Raw genomic sequence first — 21,525 nt, forward strand, 5'->3', positions numbered from 1 at the left:
TTTCCCTACCTCCCCTCTATTTTTTGTCAGTCCTGGGGCTTGAACTCAGAGCCCCAGGCACTGTCCCTGAGTTTCTTTTGCTCATGCCTAGCACTCTGTCATCTGAACCACAGTACCACTTCCAGCTTTTTCTGTGTATGTGGTACTGAGGAATGGAACCCAGGGCTTCATGCATGTTAGGCAAGTGCTCTACCACTAAGCCACCTTCCCAGCCCTCCAAATTTCTTTAACAGGAACAAGTTCATTAACTTACGATGAAATATCTGGCCAACTTTTCTTCCTGGGGAAGCAAAAAATGAGGGTGGCATCAGACCCAGACCTCAGGCCAGACACCTGCCAGGGACTGTGGTTTTTCCCTCTGCTCTGTCCCTCTTCCTCCTCACTTCTCAGAAGGGAGGGAACGCTACTTCCTCCAAGTCACAAAGGCAGTCTGCCATCCCGGTCTTCCCACACTAGATCAGGATTCTCCCCACAACCCGCGAGGTCTCTTCTTGCTGAGGTTCCCACTCACCCAAACACAGGGTCTTCCAGATAAGAGAGAGAAGTATGACGTAGCCACTTCCCTTCCCCAGAACCAAATACCCAAATTATGGAGGGGAATCCTTATTCTCATGGAGTCTGCACATAACGGACAATGGCTGCAAAGCTATAGTTCAGAGGCCTGGTGTTCTGTGTCCAGAGTGACAACTCTCCTGCTGTTCTTGGAGCACCAATCAACCATCTAGAATGTCACGGCACACCCACTTTACATGACCTGACCCTAGATACGTACTTTAAAGATTATACGAACTGTGGCATCAGTAGAAATTTTAGGACTCAGGGAGTATATGGTACAATTATAATCATTCTGCTTCATTTTGTTACTTGTGGTTCTTTTTTTAAAAAACTATTTATTTCAGTTGTGGGGCTTGAACTAAGGGCCTGGGTGCTGTCCTTCAGCTCTTCAGCTCAAGGCTAGGGCTCTACCATTTGAGCTACAGCACTACTTCTGGTTTTTGAGTGGTTAACAGGAGATAAGAGTCTCACGGGTACTTTCCTGTCCAGGCTGGCTTTAAATCAAGATCCTCAGGTCTCAGCCTCCTGAGTTATAGGTATAAGCTACCGGCACACAGCTGTTTCTTTTCTTTTTGGGTCTGGTTGTGGGGCCTGAATTCTGGGCCTGGGCGCTGTCCCTCAGCTCTTCAGCTCAAGGCTAGCGCTCTACCACATGAGCCACAGCGCCACTTCTGGCTTTTTTCTTTTTGCTTATGTGGTGCTGAGGAACTGAACCCAGGGCCTCATGCATACAAGGCAAGCACTCTACCACTGAGCCACCTTCCCAGCCCCAGCTTTTTATTTTCTTAACTTCTAACTTTCCATATCACTTCCTTATAGTTGTTTGGCATACTTATACTTGATAGTCCTCTATTTCTCATTACTGAGATTAATTTAACTTCACTAAGCAAACCTGTGCAAGGGAAGAAAACACTCCGGAAGTGAAAGAATAGGGGCGCAAAGTAGAAGTTTCAAGGAACCTGGAGAGCGGGCTATGCCGCCCACGTCCCATCTCACGCTCTGCTTTGTTACAAATACTGGGCTATTCGCGGGGTAGCACGGCAGGAAGCAAGGCCACATTCTCTTGGGTTGACCTGGCTTGGTGCTGGGTCTGCCTGCTCTCCCCACTGCCCAGACACTTGTGGCAGAACACCTCAACCTCACATACCGTCGGGAGGTGTGGACCCATGCATGCTGGCGGAAGAATGAGCTTTCTGTATTGAAATCTAGAAAATAAAACCAAGAGCTGGGAGGGGCTGGCTGTTCCTGCCGAGGAAGCTATATAGAAGACAAAGGAGCAGGCCAGTTTCCAGTGCAGCCCATGGCTGGTGGAAGGAGAAGTTTCATGAACTGCAGCAGCTCAGGCTCCTCATTCTGTAGGCCACTCCATGGGGTGTGGGTATGGGGGGAGGGGGGTGTCGAGGGGGATGGGGACGCACATAGGACTGAGGCTCTACAAGAGAAACCGCCTCTGTTTTCTCTTCTAGTCAATCGAACCACATAAAATTTTCTGATTATCTGGCCGGTGCTGGTGGCTCATGTCTATAATCCTAGCTACTCATGAGGTTGAGGATTGGGGTTCTAAGTCTGCCTGGGCAGAAAAGTCCATGAGCCTCATCTCCAATGACTACAAAGCTAAAAATGGAACTGTGGCTCAAGTGGCAGAGCACTAGGCCTTGAGTGAAAAACCTAAGGGACAGCGCCAAGCCTTGAGTTCAAGCACCAATACTGGGAGTGGGAAGGGGGGAGGATTTTCTGACTAACAGCTGTGCTCCAGGTCCTGGGCATGAAGAAGAATTAAACTACAGTCTTTGCCTTCAAGATGCAGCATCAACCCTCCAGATGTGAGAACAGTCACAAGGTAGTGACCTCACAGATGACTGCAGGCAGGGAAAGAGGCTGTTCTATCACCCTGGTACTAGAAAGCCCCATTCCTTTGCTGAATCTTGAAGCCAGCATTTGCCCAGAAGGGAAGTTAAAAACAAAAACAACTTTCTCTTTCTTATAGGTAATATAATTCTTAGTATTGTATTTACATTCCTAAATTGTTCAAAATTTTATTACCTAGGAAATGTCCAACAGTGTAAGTGGGAGTAATCTCTACCTCCAAATGTTTGTCTTTTTCTTTTGGTACCTGTCCTGGAGCTAGAACTCAGGGCCTGGGTGCTATCCCTGAGCTTATTTGCTCCAGAGAAACACCTCCACCTCTGACTTTTTGGTGGTTAATTTGGAGATAAGAATCTCATGAACTTTCTTGCCAGGGCAGCTTTGAACCGTAATCCTTCGATCTCAGCCTTCTGAATAGCTAGGATTACAGGTCAGAGGTTCTGGTGCCTGGCCCCAGTATTTTTCTTATGCCTAAAAAACTCCATTCACAAATGGAAGGTTGGAGTTGACCTGACATTGAGCTGTCACAGGAGTGAGGAGGAAACTGACAGGACACAAGAGAAACACTGGGGGGAGAGGCTGTGTGAGGTGAAAGCAGTTCACACACCAGGAATGGAATGCTGAGGTACAATGCGCACCCGTTCTAAGATGCCCACAGTCTTTATACCTTACACTGCACTCTGCCCACTCCACACTGAGGCATCCTTACTGTTCCTTGAACACGCTACTGGCTATGTGTCCACCTCTAGGCCTCTGCACCCACTGTTTCTTTTCCTTGGTCCAGAACACACTTCCACTATCTATCTGAAAGGCTAGCGTTCCCACAGTTTTTTACGTTTTCACCGAAAAGTGACAATTTGGGTCCCTCAAGTAAAAGTTCAACCTTCCTTCCTCTATCTCCTCTTGCTTTCCGGTATCTTTTCTCTCCTTAGCACTTAGCTAACACTACCTATGTCTCTCAGCGTGTTACTCTACCTTGCTTACTGCACTATCCATAAGCCCTAAGGTTAGGGCTGCTCATCAGCTTTTTACTGCTGTTTCCCCAGAACAGTATCTAACAGTGTCAATGCTCTGTAAAGAGTTGTGGAATGAACAGATGAATTTCAAGTAGCAACTCAAAATCAGAACTGAACAGCACAGCTGTAAAACACACAGGGCCATCTAGCTTCATGTCCATGCAAGTCAACAACCAGAGCTGGCAGCCTCGCTATCTGCCAAGCCAGCACCAAACACAAGGACAGCAAAGCAGAGACAGACCCCACGTCTCTGCATTAAGTTGGTGAGATCTTTCTTCTTTTATGATCACTGACCATATTGCTTTCAAGTGTGGAGAATAGCCGGGTGCCGGTGGCTCATACCTATAATCCTAGCTACTCAGAAGGCTGAAATCTGAGGGTCGTGGTTCAAAGCCAGCCTGGGCAGGAACCTCCCTGAGACTCTCATCTCCAATGAACCACTAGAAAACCAGAAGTGGTAGGCTCAAGTGGTAGAGTGCTAGCCTTAAGTGAAAAAGCTCAGGGACAGTGCAGTGCCCAGGCCCCATGACTGACAAAAAATAAAATAAAATAAAATAGAGAACACATTACAATTCCCTCATATAAAGATAATTCAGAAACATGGCTTAAATAAAGGGCTGAAACATCAGGCCTAGGCATCACACAGCAGCACACAAAGAGAAAGAAGAGGAAGGAAGTACTACTTAGTGAAAATTAAAAAAAACAGCAACAGCCTGTCATTCTAGTAAAGGGAGCACAGGGTCTACCTACCACCTGAGACCATCACTATTGTACCTAAGGGAGGCTTTAGATTTAAGACAGTACAGAGGAAATAGCTTTAAATTAGCTATATCTTTGCATGGTAGAATTCTCTTTGTCTTTTTCCCTTTTTTTTTCTTTACCTCTTATTTCTTTCTCCCAATGCCGAATTCCAGTCAGCAGCTAATACATCTCAATAGTGAAAATGTAAGGCTCTGATGTCGCTATACATAGAATGTTTGAAGCATACACATTAAAATTGACTCTGTTCTGTTGCTTAGAAACTGCAGAAGAAAAGGAGTTTCCATCCTCTTCATTTATAAAATAACCACTCAGTCTTCAGGAGAACAAATGCAATCTCTCAAGTCCCCTTGTGTCTTGTTCTCATTTTTTTTTAAACGAACAGAGAAAGATGGCCCAGTGCCTCCAAGTGTATTCCATCTCCATTTTTTAACACACCCTTGAAAATGAGATGGAAAACATGGCTCCAACAACCTCTCACCCTGATATTCATGAATCTTTCAAATGGAAGACTCCCCCAAGGTGCCCCAAGCAAAAATGAAAAATGCCCCATACAGAGTAACCTTTGCTTTGAAGCCATTGTGCTGAGCACCTGCAAGGAGTAATTCAGGGTTCACTTCTGTTCTCTGAGCAATCACCTTCTGTCTCGGTTCTGTTCTGCTCGGCCTGCATGGCCCAAAACCTCCATATTACCATAAGCACACATTTCCACGTGGAGCTCTGGACAACAACAGGGGAAAAAAACTAGCTAAAAGCAGGGCTAGACGATAATCAGTTTTTGTAAACATCACTGATTAAACAAAATGAGAGAAAGGCTGAGTGCTCAGAAAGAAAGAAAAACAGGCATGCTAATTTCTTTGACCACAGGGTAAAGGAAAAGCACGGACATTAATAATGTCATGAGAAGACAAGGTCACAGCTGAATTTGTACATTTAACCCAGAGGCAATTTTGACTGACATGAGATACTGAAATAAATTTTAAAATCTCTCTTTCCTCCTAATGCCTGTCTTTTCCCATTTACTCAGGATTTAATAGATATGTTTCTCTATATAACTTGTTAAACAGTAGAATCGTTGTGCAAACTAATTGACAAAATTGATTGTTTTACACCATCTTTTTTACACATATAATTGATTTTTAATTCACTGTCTCATTTCCAAAAGGACTTGACAATGAACTCTATCTACTATTGACTTCCTTTAAACAGGGTTTGGTTCAAAGGCTGATAAGAGTTAAGTCACAGGATAAAGAGTCCAATTTTACCAATACTGGGTTAGGAAAATCACCTCAATCTGTATTTTTCCTTTTAAACACTAAGGACTGATTTTTAGTATAGGTAACATATAGAATGATATATGCACTAATGATGTTTGTATAGTTGGTAGATATTTGTATTTATCTTATTTTCCTACTGTCACATTTAGGAATGCAACTGTTCATTAGAAATTATGGATTTACTTTAAAATTGGAGGGACAGTAGTAGTAGAGAGAAAAATCCACTGACTCATTTTAAATTTTACTACGTACTTACTATGTGGTGCACTACACCTATCACATCTGTATTTTAGATTAAGAACACAGTTTCCAAGAGTAGCATAAAATTTTTCATGCTAAAAAAGTAAAATTTCAAGATGGGCACAGTAGTGCATACTTATAATCCCAATACTCTAGATCTGAGCTAAGAAAAGATGACTACAATCTGAGCCAGTCTGAGCCACAGAGCTGGAGGGTGGGGGTGGGGGGACGCAGGGGGGGGGCGAGGAGGGGAGGATGTGGGGAGGGGGAACCTTGGAAAAACCCAAACCAATCCCAAATAAAAACTCAAGAAGCTAAGGCAACGTAGTGAGTTTGTGGCGAGGCCAGGCTACAAAGCAAAAATATGTAGAGTTTCAATGTAACAGCTCAAATTACATGTATGCAAATCTAAACATGAAATTACAAAGCTGCCATGCGCTGGTGGCTCATGCCTGCAATCCTACTGCGGAGAGAGAGAACTGAGGATTAAAGTTCTAAACCAGCCTGGAAAGTCCCTGAGACTCTTATCTCCAATTACCACTAGAAAACCAGAAGTAGAGTTGTGGTTCAAGTGGTAGAGTGCTAGCTTTGAGCCAAAGAATATCAGACACATTCCCTAGGCCCTGAGCTCAAACCCCACGACTGGCAAACAAATAAATTTACGAAGCCACAAACACATGTATTATGCGATCAAAAGAGGCAATAAACATACAAATCCACAAGTAAATTATCTATGGTACATTACTGCTAATGTTTTAATTGCTTTTGAGCACATTCTAACAATAGGAAAATTTGCATGAAAATTTAAAAAGAAGAAAATGGATTCATTTAGATGACCAGCAGGATTCCCCATCAACATTTCTGAATAACTACATAAAACAGTCATCAACTCAGGAAATTTTACCATTCGTAAAATACCACACAACCAAGCCTTCTATACTGAGGATGTGATAAGGTTTTAAAAGCAAACAGGGCCTGTGGGGCCTGGAGCCTGCTGGGGCTGCCAGTAGGCGGTGAGCGCTCCCTTCCCCTGGGTCTTACTGTCCTCTCCTGGCTCTCACCTCTATGGCAGCCTCCTGCTTTTTTTGAGCCTCAACTTTGCCTTTACTGTGAATTCCATTTTCTTCAGCGGACACACAAACAGCACATAAAATTCATTGTATTTTTGCCCCGCTAAGCAACTCTGTCTTCCGGCACATCCAGATGCCTGGCTTGAAAGTGTGAACAATAAAAATAATGTTTTCTCAGGCACACATTGCCAAAAGGGCGTAACAAAGGCCTCTGAAGATGCTGCTGGGGAGACACTATGCAAATGCTGCATGCGGTAAATGTAAGTCCTTGACCAGCTGAATGGCTTCACTGGATTACAAATATTTAGAAAATTCATTTGCTATGTCATATCAATTTGAAAGAAGAATTTTCATTTATATTTATGATAAACTGGGCTTTAAATTGAAGCAAGTGCTAGATGTTTTAAAAATTTATGAACCTGTAAATAAATTTATGTACATGGTCAATTAAGGTTTATCACCATGGTGGATTAACTCTTTGGATAAAAATATAGAGCTTATTTGTATCTAGCTTGTTCACACTGATATATGACATCAAATTTGGTATAAAATATTTAATGGGTGACTATTTCAAGATAAGAGCTATAGTCACCTTGGTTAAAATGGAAACATCCTGCTATAATCCTGGAAGCAATAGAGCCTTCACTTGAGCAACACCTGGATTTTTCTGAAAGCTAATTCAACATGAAAATAATTTCAAAGCCAAACATAGCCTGCAGAACAAGGAGCAAAGGCTGAAGTACTTCTCAGTGGAGCATCCAATCTTACAACCTGCATTTTCCAGGAGGAAAATGCAGGCCCTGAATTTTAAGAAGAATTCAATTAGCATCCCAGTATTTCCATAATCAACAACTGAATGCTAATTAAGAGCACAGCACCAAGCAGCAATGGAATCCCAGTGCAGTAAGCAACAGCACAGCAGCAACAAATGCTCCCTTCAGCCTGCATGCATAAATAAACAGAATTAATAACTAGCCAAGCATGGAAGGGTGACTTAATCTGTTTCGATTAGGTGCAGTTCAGCCTGGGGCCTTTGTGTTATATTGAAATGTGTTCATCATGTTTAATTAAAAACCTAATAATCTTGAATTTTTTTAAACAGTTCGATCTGTAGTTCTTCCTTTTTCTCTTCATAAATTTTACCAGTTTGGATGATTTCCTGCAAAGGACCAGTGCTTTCAGCACACTGTATTACCTGGTTAACCATCAAGCCATTCCTTTGGCTCTATCCTTGCCCATACCATTGTATTTGCAAAGCTTCAGATATTTACCAAAAGTCTTCTCTGATCTGACACAGTTCATTCAGCTGGAAAGATAAGGTATGAGCTAGCCACCAATGTGTTTCTCTAAGTTACCCTACAAAAAGCTGAATTCACTGGTGGTATCTGGTATAGAATCTGACAGAAATTGGCACAAATTTGGCATTAGAGTAACAACACTTAAGAATCTCAATCCCAAGCAACTTTAATTAGAAAGGTGCATATGGTGCATTTTGGTTCTGAGGTTTGAACTCAGCCTCAACACTTGCTGGATTTGTTTGCTTGGCTGGTCTTCTGCTTTCTTTTAAGTGGCTATTTACTTAGTTTCTTTAGTTGATCGTGGGGCTTGAACTCAGGGCCTGAGTGCTGTCCCTCAGCTCTTCAGCTCAAGGCGAGTGCTCTACCACTTGAGCCACAGTGCCACTTCAGGTTTTCTGATGGTTAATAAGAGATAAGAGTCTCACAGAAGGTGGGGGGGGGGGGGCGGGGAGTAGCTGTGGAGGTGGGAGGGAAGGGATGGTAGGGGAAAAACGAAGGAGGCAACAATACTTGATAGGAAATGAACTCATTACCTTGCTCATATAACTGTAACCTCTATATGGTATTTTTACAATAAAAAAAATACAAAAAAAAAAAAAAGAGTCTCACAGACTTTCCTGCTCAGGCTGGCTATGAACTGCAATCCTTAGATCTCAGCCACCTGAGCAGCTAGGATTACAGGTATGAGCCACTGGCACCAGTAAAGTGGTTATTTTTGAGATAGTGTTTCATGGGTATTTCTGCCTGGACTGGCCTTGAACTTTGATCTATCTTTAGAGTAACTAGGATTATAAGTGTAAGCAACTGGCAACCAGTGGCTTTTTTTTTTTTTTAAGGTTTATTCTAATGTTTGGAGATATCAGAGATTTAAACTCAGGGCCCTATATGCTTGCTAGGCAGGTGCTCTATCACTTCAGCCACGCCCCTCCCCCTTATATAAAAGATTTTTCTGATGTTAATTCATAAACACTACTAAAAGTTTTTAAATGCTGTATTTAAAAAGATCCCAATTATAACAAAGAAGTTTCCAAAGCAATAACCTTGAACCAAGTATCATTGATATTCTCCTCATCTCTCCTGGAGACAGACATTATCCTCATCTCTATTAAGTCCTTGTCCCAAACAAGCTACAAACCAGGACGGTGATCACTCACAATGGCAGACTGTGAGGAACAGGTGAACAAAGGTAAGTGCAAAGAGGCCAAGGACAGGCTGCCAGTAAAGGTAAGCACCAGAGGCCAAGCTCAGAACAGGGAGCAGGGGGCACAGGACAGGCAGAGGACTGAGTTTCGCAGAGGCCTCGCTGACCGTTAGGCCAGGTCCTTCTACCCATAGAGGGAGCTGCTTCAAAGCATTCCCACGCATGCGTGTCACTGGTGAGGGTTGTAGGTACATCACACACAAGGTGTGTGTGCTAGATCAAATTAGTATAAAAATACCAGAATGTTCTAAGTATATGGGCAACTGTATTAGGGCACATTTGTTTGGATACTCCTATGATTCCTGAGTGAGAAAATGTGGGAACCCCAACAGAAGGGCCCCCCTGAGTGTGGCCCAAGTTTCCCTCAGCTTGTCAATCATTCAGTCAGTGAATGATTCCTTCAGAGGAAGTACAGCCCAGGTTGGGAGGGTGAAGCTTCATTTTCACAAACGAGAGAACCATTTGATTCCGAGGCTCTGCAAGGGCTGGAAAGGACCACTGTGATTCTTGAAACAAGAAACAAACACGGTGAAAAAGAGCCTGAATCGAATTCAACTCCTGTAGTCTGTCTGTGCTCACTGTGTCCCTGCTGCAGTCCTGCCGTGTTTGCAAAACAAAGCTGGGCTGGGTCTGAGGGCTGAGGGACATGGGTGGGCACCATGGGGCCGGACCTGAGCTGACTGCACAGGCAAGGCAGGAGGCAGGCCTTGGCTGTGCACTGGACAGATTCCTGAGGTCATGGGACCCAATAGGGACAGGAGGGGACCAGGGAGACATGGAGAAGTGGGGGGGGGGGGTACGGGGAAGGCAGGGGGGCAGAGGAGGAACAGAGCTGCTCAAGGACAAAAGCACGTAGGAATGAGGTGCGCCATCATGGTATCTGAGCTGCCAGGACGGCCTGGCAGAAACCGCACTTGCCACATTCGTTCTGCCCTTCTTACCCCCTTGGGTCAAGCCTTTGGAGAAAAAATTCCTCCACTCTTCACCACACGAATAGGTTTGTAGTGAAAGAGACAGGATTTCTCCCAAACAACTGAGAGGAGTGGTTTTTGCCCTGGCCTTAGTCTGAACTTGAAATGCTTTTGGCTGTGTCTTGGTGCGCACACCAGACCTTCACTGTGCCGCCATATTACTCACCTACCCCCATTCCACTCAAGCCCACAGGCCCCAGAAGCTATGCACAACACAGTAAACCCCCTCCCATGAGTTTGCAGGCCATGCCTGACCTATCTGTCCTACACACCCTCTCCCCGCTGTACCCCAGCCACACGCCTTCCTATCCCTTGCCCAGGCCAAGCCTGCTTTCCCTCAGGACCCGGGATTCTCATCTCCTCCTTACTTCGTGAAGCTCTTGCCCTTCCCTTAGCCAGGGCCTGCACCCAGCTCTTCCACTCTCGTTTATCCTTTTCTATTTTCCCCTGACACACACTGACAGGTGGTCTTCTCACTCAGAACACAGGGCACTTCAGGAGGGACAGAACAGACATTCCACTTGTACAAGAAAGCACTGCCATTTCTTTATTTCTTTTTTTTTTTTTTGTCAGTCTTGGGGCTTGAACTCTGGGCCTGGGCGCTGTCCTTGTGCTCTTCAACACAAGGCGAGTGCTCTACTGCTTGAGCAACAGCACCACTTCTGGTTTTCTAGTGGTTTATTGGCGATAAAGAGTCTCACGGACTTTCCTGCCTGGACTGGCTTTGAACCGCAATCCTCACATCTCAGCCTCCTGAGTAGCTAGGATTACAGGTGTGAGCCACTGGCGCCATTTCTAAGCATTCTCCTTTCACATACTTTAAAATATAGGTGAGGAACATGGAATCAATGATGCATTTTCAGTGTCATTTGACCTGAAGGGCAAAGGTCTAGCAGTAACATTCATAATGAGCATTGCTTATGAAAGCACAAGATATCTGTACAACATTTCAGCAATACCTTCCGTATGTCACCCGAGGGGGACAGAGCTGCGTGAGAGCTCTTGGGTTTTCTAGCCTTTATTTGTGGGTATATTTCTCCCTTCACTATATATGTTCCCCTTTTTACTGGTACTGGGGAATGGAACTCAGGACCACTGGAGGCTCCTTCTTTCTTTTGCTTTTCGTTTTTCCAAGAAGGCCTTCATGCTAACTCTGCCAAACCACGATCTTCCTACCCAGTAGCTGGGACCATAGGCAAGCATCACCACACCCAGCTTCATTGTTTTAGACAGGGCTTTATGCTGACGTTGCCTGGTTAGCTTCAAACTATGATCTTTCTGTCTCCATCTTGAGTACCTGAGATTAAAATCATGTACCAACAACATGCTTGACCACGCCTCACCTTCCTTAATGGGCCACAGCCAAGGAAATGATTATGTCAAATCCACTTCCTATTTAATCAAGTCTATACTTCTTGCTTTTGATTAATGGTCTTCAGTAGGCTAAGTTAAGTCCTCAAAATAAATCTGAGTCACCAATGGTACTCTAGGTTATGTGGAACAGGCTTGGCATACTCCCATCTTAAAGGAAGGCGTTACCGTAGCAAGCATGCACCCGAAACAAACCCAAATTAACTTTTCTTAGGAACTATACTTTTCTCCTCTTCATGAAACTTGGGGAAATCTCTCCTATCAGCCATGGACCCTCATCTGACTAAAACCAAGTCTTTCAATACAATTATGAGGCTTGAAGGTACTTCTCTCTTTTCTTTTTCTTTTTTGTCTGTTGTGGGGCTTGAACTCAGGGCCTGGAGTTGTCCCTAAGCGTTTTTGCTCAAGGCTGATTAACTGGAGATAGTCTCACGGACTTTCCCAGGCTAGCTTTGAACCAGGGTCATCAGATCTAGGCCGCCTGTGGAGGCTCTTTCCTTTTGACGGATGGACTATCTGAATGAGGCCTTTCTCCCCAAGGGGAAGGAAAGCCCCAGTGGCCCACAATACAAAGCAAATGCGGTCCCCATGCTCACCACTTCGTCCTCGGTCCAGCACTTCTCGATCAACTTGGGCACGGGCTTCTTGACCAAGCGCTGCAGGGCTTTGCCAGCATCATAACCGCTTTCATGGAGCTAAGACAACAAGGATCTAAGTTAGTTATCTGCACTGGATAGCAGACCTGGAGGCAAATCAATAAAAGACAAGTCCTGCATTACTCTCTGTAGTACAAGAATCATGAAAGGTGATATAGACTTAATCAGCATGGTAATTTGTTTTGGGCCACCAGTTTCTGTTGCTATGGGAAATGCTTCATTGGGTTTGCAATGTCCCCAGAGGCTGGTGTGTGGAAGGCTTGGTGTGGGATGCTATTAGAAGGTGATGAGAACCTGAAGATGTTAAGATCTAAGGGATATTCTTAGGTCAGAGGGGTGGGCCCACCAAGGGGACCGTGGGACACAAGGCTCTTCCTTACTTTTTCTTTACTTCCCAGGCACCATTGGATGAGCAGTTTTTTTCCCCTATAAACTCTCCACCACCACATTACATGCTGCTTCACCAGACACAAAGGATACAGGCTAGGAGAAGAGCATCTTTTCTATCAAAGCAGTTTGCTTCCTTTCTGTTTATCTTTAGAATTGTTTTCTGAAAAGTTCCTGCTTTGGGCCATGTGGCCTGGCCATTGCTTATTTAGTTACATACATTATTTTCCTGCTGCACTTTAATTAATATATCCTGTTAGATGCTCCTTGAAGTTTAATTACATTCTGTTAATTAGGCCACGTCCTTTTGCAGATTGTGAACCTGTGCTCAGCCAATGCGAGCAGAGGGGCAGGGCCTGCTGGTTTAGGGATATAAAGGGAACAGTCTGCCTACTATGTGTGCTTGCTTGCCACATGAATGGCAGGTGATGCACCCTTCTGCTGAAATAAACTTTGCTGAGTTCTTTTCGAGTTGGTATACTTATTCCTATGTGACACCCCAACATCCCAAGCTATTTCTAACAAGGCTGAGAAGCATGGATGAAAACCCCAGGAAGTATGGGCCAGTTGAACCTGTCCTTTCATTAAGATAAGTCATCTCAGGGATTTATTACAGTAACAGAAGGGATGAGGGAAACGAAGCAGGAAACACTAGCAACAATAGGAATCTTTATTAACAATTACACCAACACCTGCTGAACACGTAGCCTGTGCAGTGCTCAGCACATGCCATGCACTCAATGAGACCCTAATCACATCAGGAAACTGGTTACTTATTTGACTTTATGGGAAAGGAACTAATGCCATCCCCTTGGACAGATAAGGAAACTGAGGTACAGTAAACATGACTCACACTGAACCATGAAGCAGTAGAGCCAAGACTCAAACCCAGCCTGTAAGATTCCCCATTATCCCCACATCAGCCTAAGGCCACCCCAGATTGTGTTTTCTCCTAGTATTCCCCTTTTTGGTGGTATTGGGGTGAAGCCAGGATCTCATGTTTGTTATGCAAAGAAGAGCTCTCCATCTGAGCAACTCTGCCAGCCCTCCTCCAGTATTTCCTAATTTTTTAACTGTAGTAATTCACTGAAAAACATATAAAGGGCCTTAAATGTTAAAGAAAACAATTTTGCAACAGTATGTTAATGAAGATGCTCCATCTACAAATAGAAGCATCTTACCTGGCCTTTAGGCCTAGATTTCTCTTGTCAAAGCTTTTCCCTGTAATGCTAACTACTCAGGAAGCTGCAATCTGAGCATCATGATATGAAGCCAGCCAGACTTGAAAGTCCATGGAACTCTTATCTCCAATTAACTATCAAAGAACAGGAAGTGGAGATATAATTCAAGAGGTAAAGCATTAGTCTTGAATGAAAAAGCCTATGGGACAGCACCCAAGGCCTGAGTTCAAGTCCCAGAACCAGCACACCCAAAGAAAGACTAATGAGCCCCAAGTCTTTCAACCTCAGGCAGTGCTCAGTACCCCTACTTTACAAAGCCACTCTAAGATGGTCTCTATGGCCCATCCAATTTCTTTTCTTTTCTTTTTTTTTTTTTGGTCCGGTCGTGGAGCCTCAACTCTGGGCCTGGGCACTGTCCCTCAGCTCTTCAGCTCAAGGCTAGCACTCTACCACTTGAGCCACAGTACCACTTCCGGTTTTTTTTTCTTTTTTGCTTATGTGGTACAGAGGAATTGAACCCAGGGCCTCAAGCATGCAAGGCAAGCGCTCTACCACTGAGCCACTTTCCCAGCCCTTCTTTTTCTTTTTTTGGGGGGTCTGTTGTGGGCTTGAACTCAGGGTCTGGGTGCTGTCCCTGAGCTTTTTTGCTAAAGGCTGGTGCTCTACCACTTTGAACCACAGCTCCACTTCCCATTTTCTGGTGGTTAATTGGAGATAAGTGTCTCATGGACATTCCTGCCTGGCCTGGCTTTGAACCATGATCCTCAGATCTCAGCCTCCTGAGTGGCTACAATTATAGACATGAGCTACCAGTGCCCAGCTCCCATCCACTCTCACTCAATCTCCAACTTACAGAAATGAAGACAAACAAAAGCAGAAAGGTCCTTGTGTTCAAGCTACATCTCTAAACTGTAGCTGTCCCTCCAATTTCCTCCCTGGAAATCTGCCTTTTTCCTCTACACTGCAGTACTCAGGCACAAGTAGTAGTTTTGCTGAGACAGCCCTAGTGCCTAACACAGTGTGTACAGAAGGAAGGCGTGAGCAAACAAGCAGTCACCCTCAACTGATGACATATACAGACTCCATCAAAGCTGAATATCATTTATCTGAACTTGTTCAGCCTACACTGACTGTCAGTGGTTTTGCAAGCCCTGCAATACAGCAGGTATCTCAGATGCATAAAAAGATTTAAGATAGTTAGATGCTCATACTCTGCCTACTTAATAAGCAAGTATTTGCCAAGCTGTATAATATAATGGAGATGTTAAATAAGATAATGTGGATTAAAACAATAAATAGAAAAACTACATGCCTATTCAATTCGAAATGCATATATTTTAGCGATAATTTAAAATCAAATCAAATTGGTTAAATTCAAATTTCTAATAAAAAGCTAATGGCAAGCCAGGCGCTGGTGGCTTATACCTGTAATCCTAGCTATTCAGGAGGCTGAGAGCTAAGAATTGCAGTTCAAAGCCAGACTGGGCAGGAAAGTCTGTGAGACTCTTATCTCCAATAACTACTCAGAAAAAGCCAGAAGTGGTGCTGTGACTCAAGTGGTAGAGAGCTAGCCTTGAGAAAAAGAATCTCAGGTATAGTACTCAGGCCCTAAGTTCAAGCCTTAGGACTAGCACAAAAAAAGAAAAAGAAAAAGGAAAGGAAAGGAAGAAAGAAAGAAAGAAAGAAAGAAAGAAAGAAAGAAAGAAAGAAAGAAAGAAAGAAAGAAAGAAAGAAAGAAAGAAAGGAAGAAAGGAAGAAAGGAAGAAAGGAAGAAAGGAAGGAAGGAAAAGAAAAAAGAGCTAATGGCATGGCATCTTATCTGATGGACTTAGAGTACAAAGAAGTTGTGGAAGAACTATGAATTATGGAGCTGGCTGCCTGGAGTCAAATTCTAGGTATATAACTTGGTATGTAAACAAGGGATTTATCCTCCTGCTCAATTTCTTTTTCTTTTCTTTTCTTTTTTTTTTTTGGGGGGTCTGGTTGTGGGGCCTAACTCTGGGTCTGGGCGCTGTCCCTCAGCTCTTCAGCTCAAGGCTAGTGCTCTACCACTTGAGCCACAGTGTCACTTCCGGCTTTTTTTTTTTATGTGGTGCTGAGGAATTGAACCCAGGGACTCAAGCATGCAAAGCAAGCGCTCTACCACTGAGCCACTTTCCCAGCCCCTCCTGCTCAATTCCTTTTTCTTTTTTCTTTTTGTCGTCGTGGGGCTTGAACTCTGGGCCTGGGCGCTGTCCCTCAGCTCTTCAGCTCAAGGTGAGCGCTCTACCACTTGAGCTACAGCGCCACTTCCGGTTTTCTGGTGGTTTATTGGAGATAAGAGTCTCAGGGTCTCTCCTGCCCGGGCTGCTTTGAACCGCGATCCTCAGATCTCAGCCTCCTGAGTAGCTAGGATTAAAGGTGTGAGCCACCAGCGCTCGGCCTCAATTTCTTTAAAGTCCTTCATAATAATAATGATCACTTGTGAGGATCACTTGGGAAATGTTATATGTGTCTCTCTCCTTGTCTTCTTCTTTCCCCACACCCCCAGTGCCCCAGGACAGGGCCTGTTATTTTTGCTTGGCTTTTTTGCTCAAAGCCAGTACTCTACTACTTAGAGCCATTTCTGGCTTTTTGCTAGTAAACTGGAGATAAGTGCCTCATGGACTTTTTTGCTGAAGCTGGTCTTCAACTTCAATCCTCAGGTCTCAGCTTCCTGAGCAGGCAGGATTACAGGTTGAGAGCCACTAGCATCTGGCTTAGGTATCTCTTTTAAAAGGAAAAATGAAAGCAGTCTCAACTCCATTTTGAACATTTTCTAGGTGGAAGAGGAACCTTTCAGAAGCCGGAAAGAAATGTCATTATGCATAAACAAAACCATGCTATTTCACAGCATTGCCAATGGGAACATGGTAGTTTATGAAATGTGATAAAAACTCTGATACAATACTTGGAAACATTTTACATCTTTACATGTTGTGTGCGTGGTATCAGGAAATTAGTCCCAAGAATATCAGACCTACTCCAAAAGTGCACTGCAGAGTGGCTGGAGTGAAATCAGATGCCATCAGTCCCTACGGCATTCCTACCTTCTGGTGAACCGCACAGAGCTTTGGACTCTAGCTGGAGAAATGCTGTAACTGGCTGGCTGAGCCTGGCGGTGGCGGTGGCAATGGCAGGTGTCAGAGGGCAGCTACCCTGCTCAACCCAAACATTCCCCCGACCATGCTTGGTGTGGCTCATGGTCACCTGAGCTTCCTTCCCTTCTGTTGGACCCACTGTTTCCTTAGCCTCTAAAAATACTCTTGTCCTTGACCTTCCAACCCATAAACCCAACGAATACTTCAAAGTGATGCCTAACACCACAGACAGAATTGGCCCTGTATGCATTTGGCATTTTTCTATACATCCAAATGAACAAATGATAAAGTTCTACTTATAAATAAGGCACATGAGGAAATTAGTACTACTAGTAAAACAGAATAATTATAACAACATGCCAGAAATAAAAGTTATTTAAAACTGGAGTTTTCACTGAGTATTTGGGACAGTAGTTAGCTGCAGGGTAACTCAACAGTAGAAAGCAAACCTGCAGATGGGCAAGGGGGTGCCTATGCTTCAACTACACATGATTCAATATACACTTCAAACATTCCAGTAATTACTGTCATCTATGTAGCCCACGGCAGGTTAGATTACCTCCAGAGCACACTGGGGAAAGGACTGGAGTGCAGACTCATTGTGTGCTCAATTGTGCCATGTTCTCTCCTAGGTGCTGGGAGAGATGTGGGCATGAGGAATGGTTGAGGACGGGCCTCCCTCTAAGAGGCGGTGTGCTGTCCAGGAGCATGCCAGTTTCGATGCCCCCTCCAAACTCTCATACTAATACAGGGACAGGGTCTACCATCTCTTTGATGCATCAAGAGCAGGTAGGCCTTGCTTTAAGAACATTTATTTTCTCAATTGTTATGACTTTTTCATAGATGAGGCCAAAGGAAGCGCTATATTATATTGCCCATGGGAAATGCAGTGCACAAATGTATCAAAATGCTAGCTATCTTAATTAAATCTCTAGAAACTGTCATTAAATACTTTCTCCTCTAATGCAGCATCAAGCTTCGGAGAATTCAAATGATTTAATTTTGTGAAAAACTGAGGGTTTCAAGTCTCAAGACCACAGAGATGATCAAGATCGTGCAGAATACAGAAACTATGCTTTCAACACTAAAGCAAGCAGGAAGAGTTTCTACAACTTCTCTACAACAGGCTGTTGAAGGAATTGCAACACAGATTGCAAGGTAGGGGGTGGGGAGGAAGTCCTCAAATGTCTGAACGCTTTGTTTTGTAGCCATGGAAAAACAATTAAAGTAGAGCAATTAAATCTATTGGTTCATTCTGCAACCAAACCAGATTGGTCAGCTCTGGGATTAAATGCAATTTTAATATAAGAGTGCAGGGAATTGTACCTTTTAGAACGAAACTGACCAAAAAAAAAAGACCTCTACAAAATACAGTGTCAAGAAAGCATCACATCCTGACCTTGATAATCAGCTCCAGATCTCTGAGAGCAGGGGACATGAACACACGGACACACGGACACGGACACACACACACAACTTAAGAGCCTCACCAGGCCTCCACTAAACAGGATGTCATGTGCTTCCACTTGAGGAAGGGCTATCTCCCCCCTGCACAGGCTGGGAAACAGGACCACACAGTGACTCTTCACCAATTCACTAGGCTCCCAAATGCACCAGCAGTTGCGACATTGTGCCATTTTCTAGCAATCTGTCCAGTGTGGCCTCTGAGCGTGTACACAGGCAATTGTATACACAAACAAGCAGTGTCTTTTTGTTTTTGGCTCATACCTTATGAAAGAGGGTTCAAGGACATCAATCTGAACCTTACCCTTATGTGGAACCTAGTCCTCTTCCAGCACACTCTCAGCTCAGAAGTCCTGGGGCCACCAGATCTATCAAGACATTTGGGCCCCAGAGATCCTCAAACACTCAACAAAGAGCTACTCAGCCACTCCCCAGGCCAGCTCCTGGGCTAGCTAAGGAATAGGTTGTATGCTCAGTGGTCTTGGTGGGAGACATACGGGCTAAAAACAACAGAAGCTTCGGAGGAGTGCCTTGGTTTGATTCATTCAATCACCAGAGCCAGACACAGTTTGCAAGTGAAATGAAAAGCTCTCAAGATTCCAGTGCCTTCTCTTTCTTTGATGCCAGTCCTGGGGCCTGACATCTAGATGGGATTTGAGGCCATATGGTCAGAATTGCTACAAACTCTGTCCCAAAGCAATTGAATAGTGGTTTCCATCTGTTGAATGGGCACACCCCCACCAGCTCAGTGCTGTAGCTCAAGAGTGGGAAGCAGCACAGGAAACAGTGGAATTCAAAATAGCTATAACCACTGTATCACATGAAGACTGTTCAAATAACCAGCGTCTCGACAGAGCCAAGACACGGGCAGTCACTGTGTATCTGACACCATCCTGTTACCACCCAGGACCTCTTCTGATTAGCAGAGGAAGTATCCTGCCGCAAGAAGAAAAACATATTTCTGCATAATTGCCCAAGTTAAATCTGCTACTCTCACTCTGCCTGACAAACCATTCCCTGCTTATTACTTTCTATAATTTAATATATATAAGTGCTTTACTGGCAAGCTTCTCAAAAGAATAAATAATACTTAATGACTGCCTACAGTTTAATTAACTCATGATTGAACTTCTCATGAATTGCCATAAACATTAAATTATATCTTTCCTCAAAGCTGCCATGGATAGAAATCTTGTTCTGAGCTTTAACTCTCCTGCCTAAACAATTCTGAAATTTCAGCAAATTTGAATGTTGGACAGCGAGGTGAGAGAATCAACTTTAATGCCTGGTTGTAAAGTATGTTATTTTATAGAGCAAGGGCGACGTCTTAATTTAAATAAGATTGAAAATGTGTCCATGTCCGAACACCTCATTTATATTACAGCAGTCATTAAACATCACTGGGTCTGCAGCAGGCTTATTAGCATAAACTCTGCGTATTACTAGCAGGTTTCAAGTTTCTATTCAGGCTTCTTATCTTAGCTGCCATTTTCTGTCTGCGTGATGTTGCAAATAAATTTTCCTTTTGGCATGGCTCAGCTGTCAGGCACCTCCGTTCTATAATGAACCCATGAATTACATCTCCCTGCTCTGCCATCTCTGGTCTCACACATCAAAATATTGTTCTTCAATAGTAATTTATAACTTAATTTAAATGTCCCTTTTTCCATGACCTTTTTAGATCAAATGGCAGTGCATCTGGCTGTTTCTAACATACCAAAGCCTCCCTCTACAATTATGGACATTATAACTGTAGGAATAACTTGTCTGAGGTAGCCTGCTTTCAGGCTGCATATTAAATAATTGTAGTTCATTAAACACAATATAAGATTTCAGTGTCTTCTGCTATACAAAATATGCTATTTATACATGCCAAGAAATTACCAAAACAACTCAAAGGGGAAAATAAGGTGGGGATTGGAATGGATCTTAAAATTCTTCATGCGCTTTATTATTTCAATTATTAACATAAATGAAAAGGATCTCGTCAAGATTTGTCAAAGACAAGTATTAAAAGAAAAATTCTAGCTGGGTGGTGGCGGCTCATGCCTGTAATCCTAGCTACTCACAGACTTTTGTCAAACTGTGTTTCATGCATTCATTCTGGAAAATCTAAGATAATCATACAGAACAGGTTTTGAAAATCAGCCACCAGTGTAATATGAGTAACTATGTCTGTACATAATGAACAGCAAGCAGCAAAAAAAAACTCATTGTTTTAGGAGAAAGTCAAAACAGATGTGGATAGCTAGGCCACATCTCACTTACAGCTGGATTTCCATAGGCTGACAAAGCACTGGCAGGTTTCTCATTCCAAAGTCATTCCCACATATTACTGTGTCCAGAAATGAAGGGTTCTGGGGGTTTCTATTCCAGATTCATAGGAAGAGAAGCCTTGGCTCGTCAGATTAAAAAGTAACCATCATAAATGCTGGCACCTCATCTGAGTCCATGTGAGTGACTGAGACCTAATGCCGATGCTCTTGGCATTCTGACCACTTGCCTATCTTGAGGCTCTGTGTGACACTGTCTTCACAAAACACAAACACCACAAGAGCCTGGTACCAGAAATACAGGTGTGAGTATTCTGCAGACTTGAGGACTAAACATGATAGGGTACCTGGCTGTGGATCCAATGAAAAAACTTAGCTCCGTGTTTGGCATGAACCAAGAGCTGAGATTATCTCTGGGATTAGGAACTACTTCCTGGCCTACTAAAAAGGGAAGGGACTGGAAGCCACACTGGAGAGGAGCAAAAGACACAGACTTTAGCTTAAAATCAAGAAGAGCCTCCATTAGCCTCGTGTTGACCTTAGGAAGTGCATTGACCTGTTAAATCAGAACACAGACCTTGCCGTCCCACAAGTGCCCTAGAGGCATGAACTGCGGTCATCAACACAGGATGGGGGACAGGAATGAGATGGAAACAACAGAGATCTTAACAACTGGTTGGGAACCTGGAGTCTTTTTTTCCCTTTTTTTTTCTTTTTGGTAATACTGGGACTCAATGTATGACTTGAGTCATACATTGCTTGTAAGGCAGGTGCTCTCCTACTTAAGCTATGATGCTAGCTAAAGGCCATTGAAATGAATG

The 21,525-nt window shown here is 43.7% G+C and overlaps 1 protein-coding gene across 3 annotated transcripts in view; it reads right to left on the reverse strand.

Moving 5' to 3' along the window:
• The window catches only part of Rere (arginine-glutamic acid dipeptide repeats), a 394,753-nt gene that overhangs the window by 80,544 nt on the left and 292,684 nt on the right, over nt 1-21,525 (reverse strand). For all 3 annotated transcript variants that reach the window (XM_042695750.1, XM_042695749.1, XM_042695751.1), the window contains one exon: nt 12,221-12,319. In XM_042695750.1, coding sequence (XP_042551684.1) covers nt 12,221-12,319 — 99 coding nt within the window. The remainder of the gene's footprint in view (nt 1-12,220; nt 12,320-21,525) is intronic.

Source organism: Dipodomys spectabilis, unplaced genomic scaffold, assembly GCF_019054845.1.
Source record: "Dipodomys spectabilis isolate Male_0828 unplaced genomic scaffold, ASM1905484v1 ptg000188l, whole genome shotgun sequence".
Lineage (NCBI taxonomy): Eukaryota > Metazoa > Chordata > Mammalia > Rodentia > Heteromyidae > Dipodomys > Dipodomys spectabilis.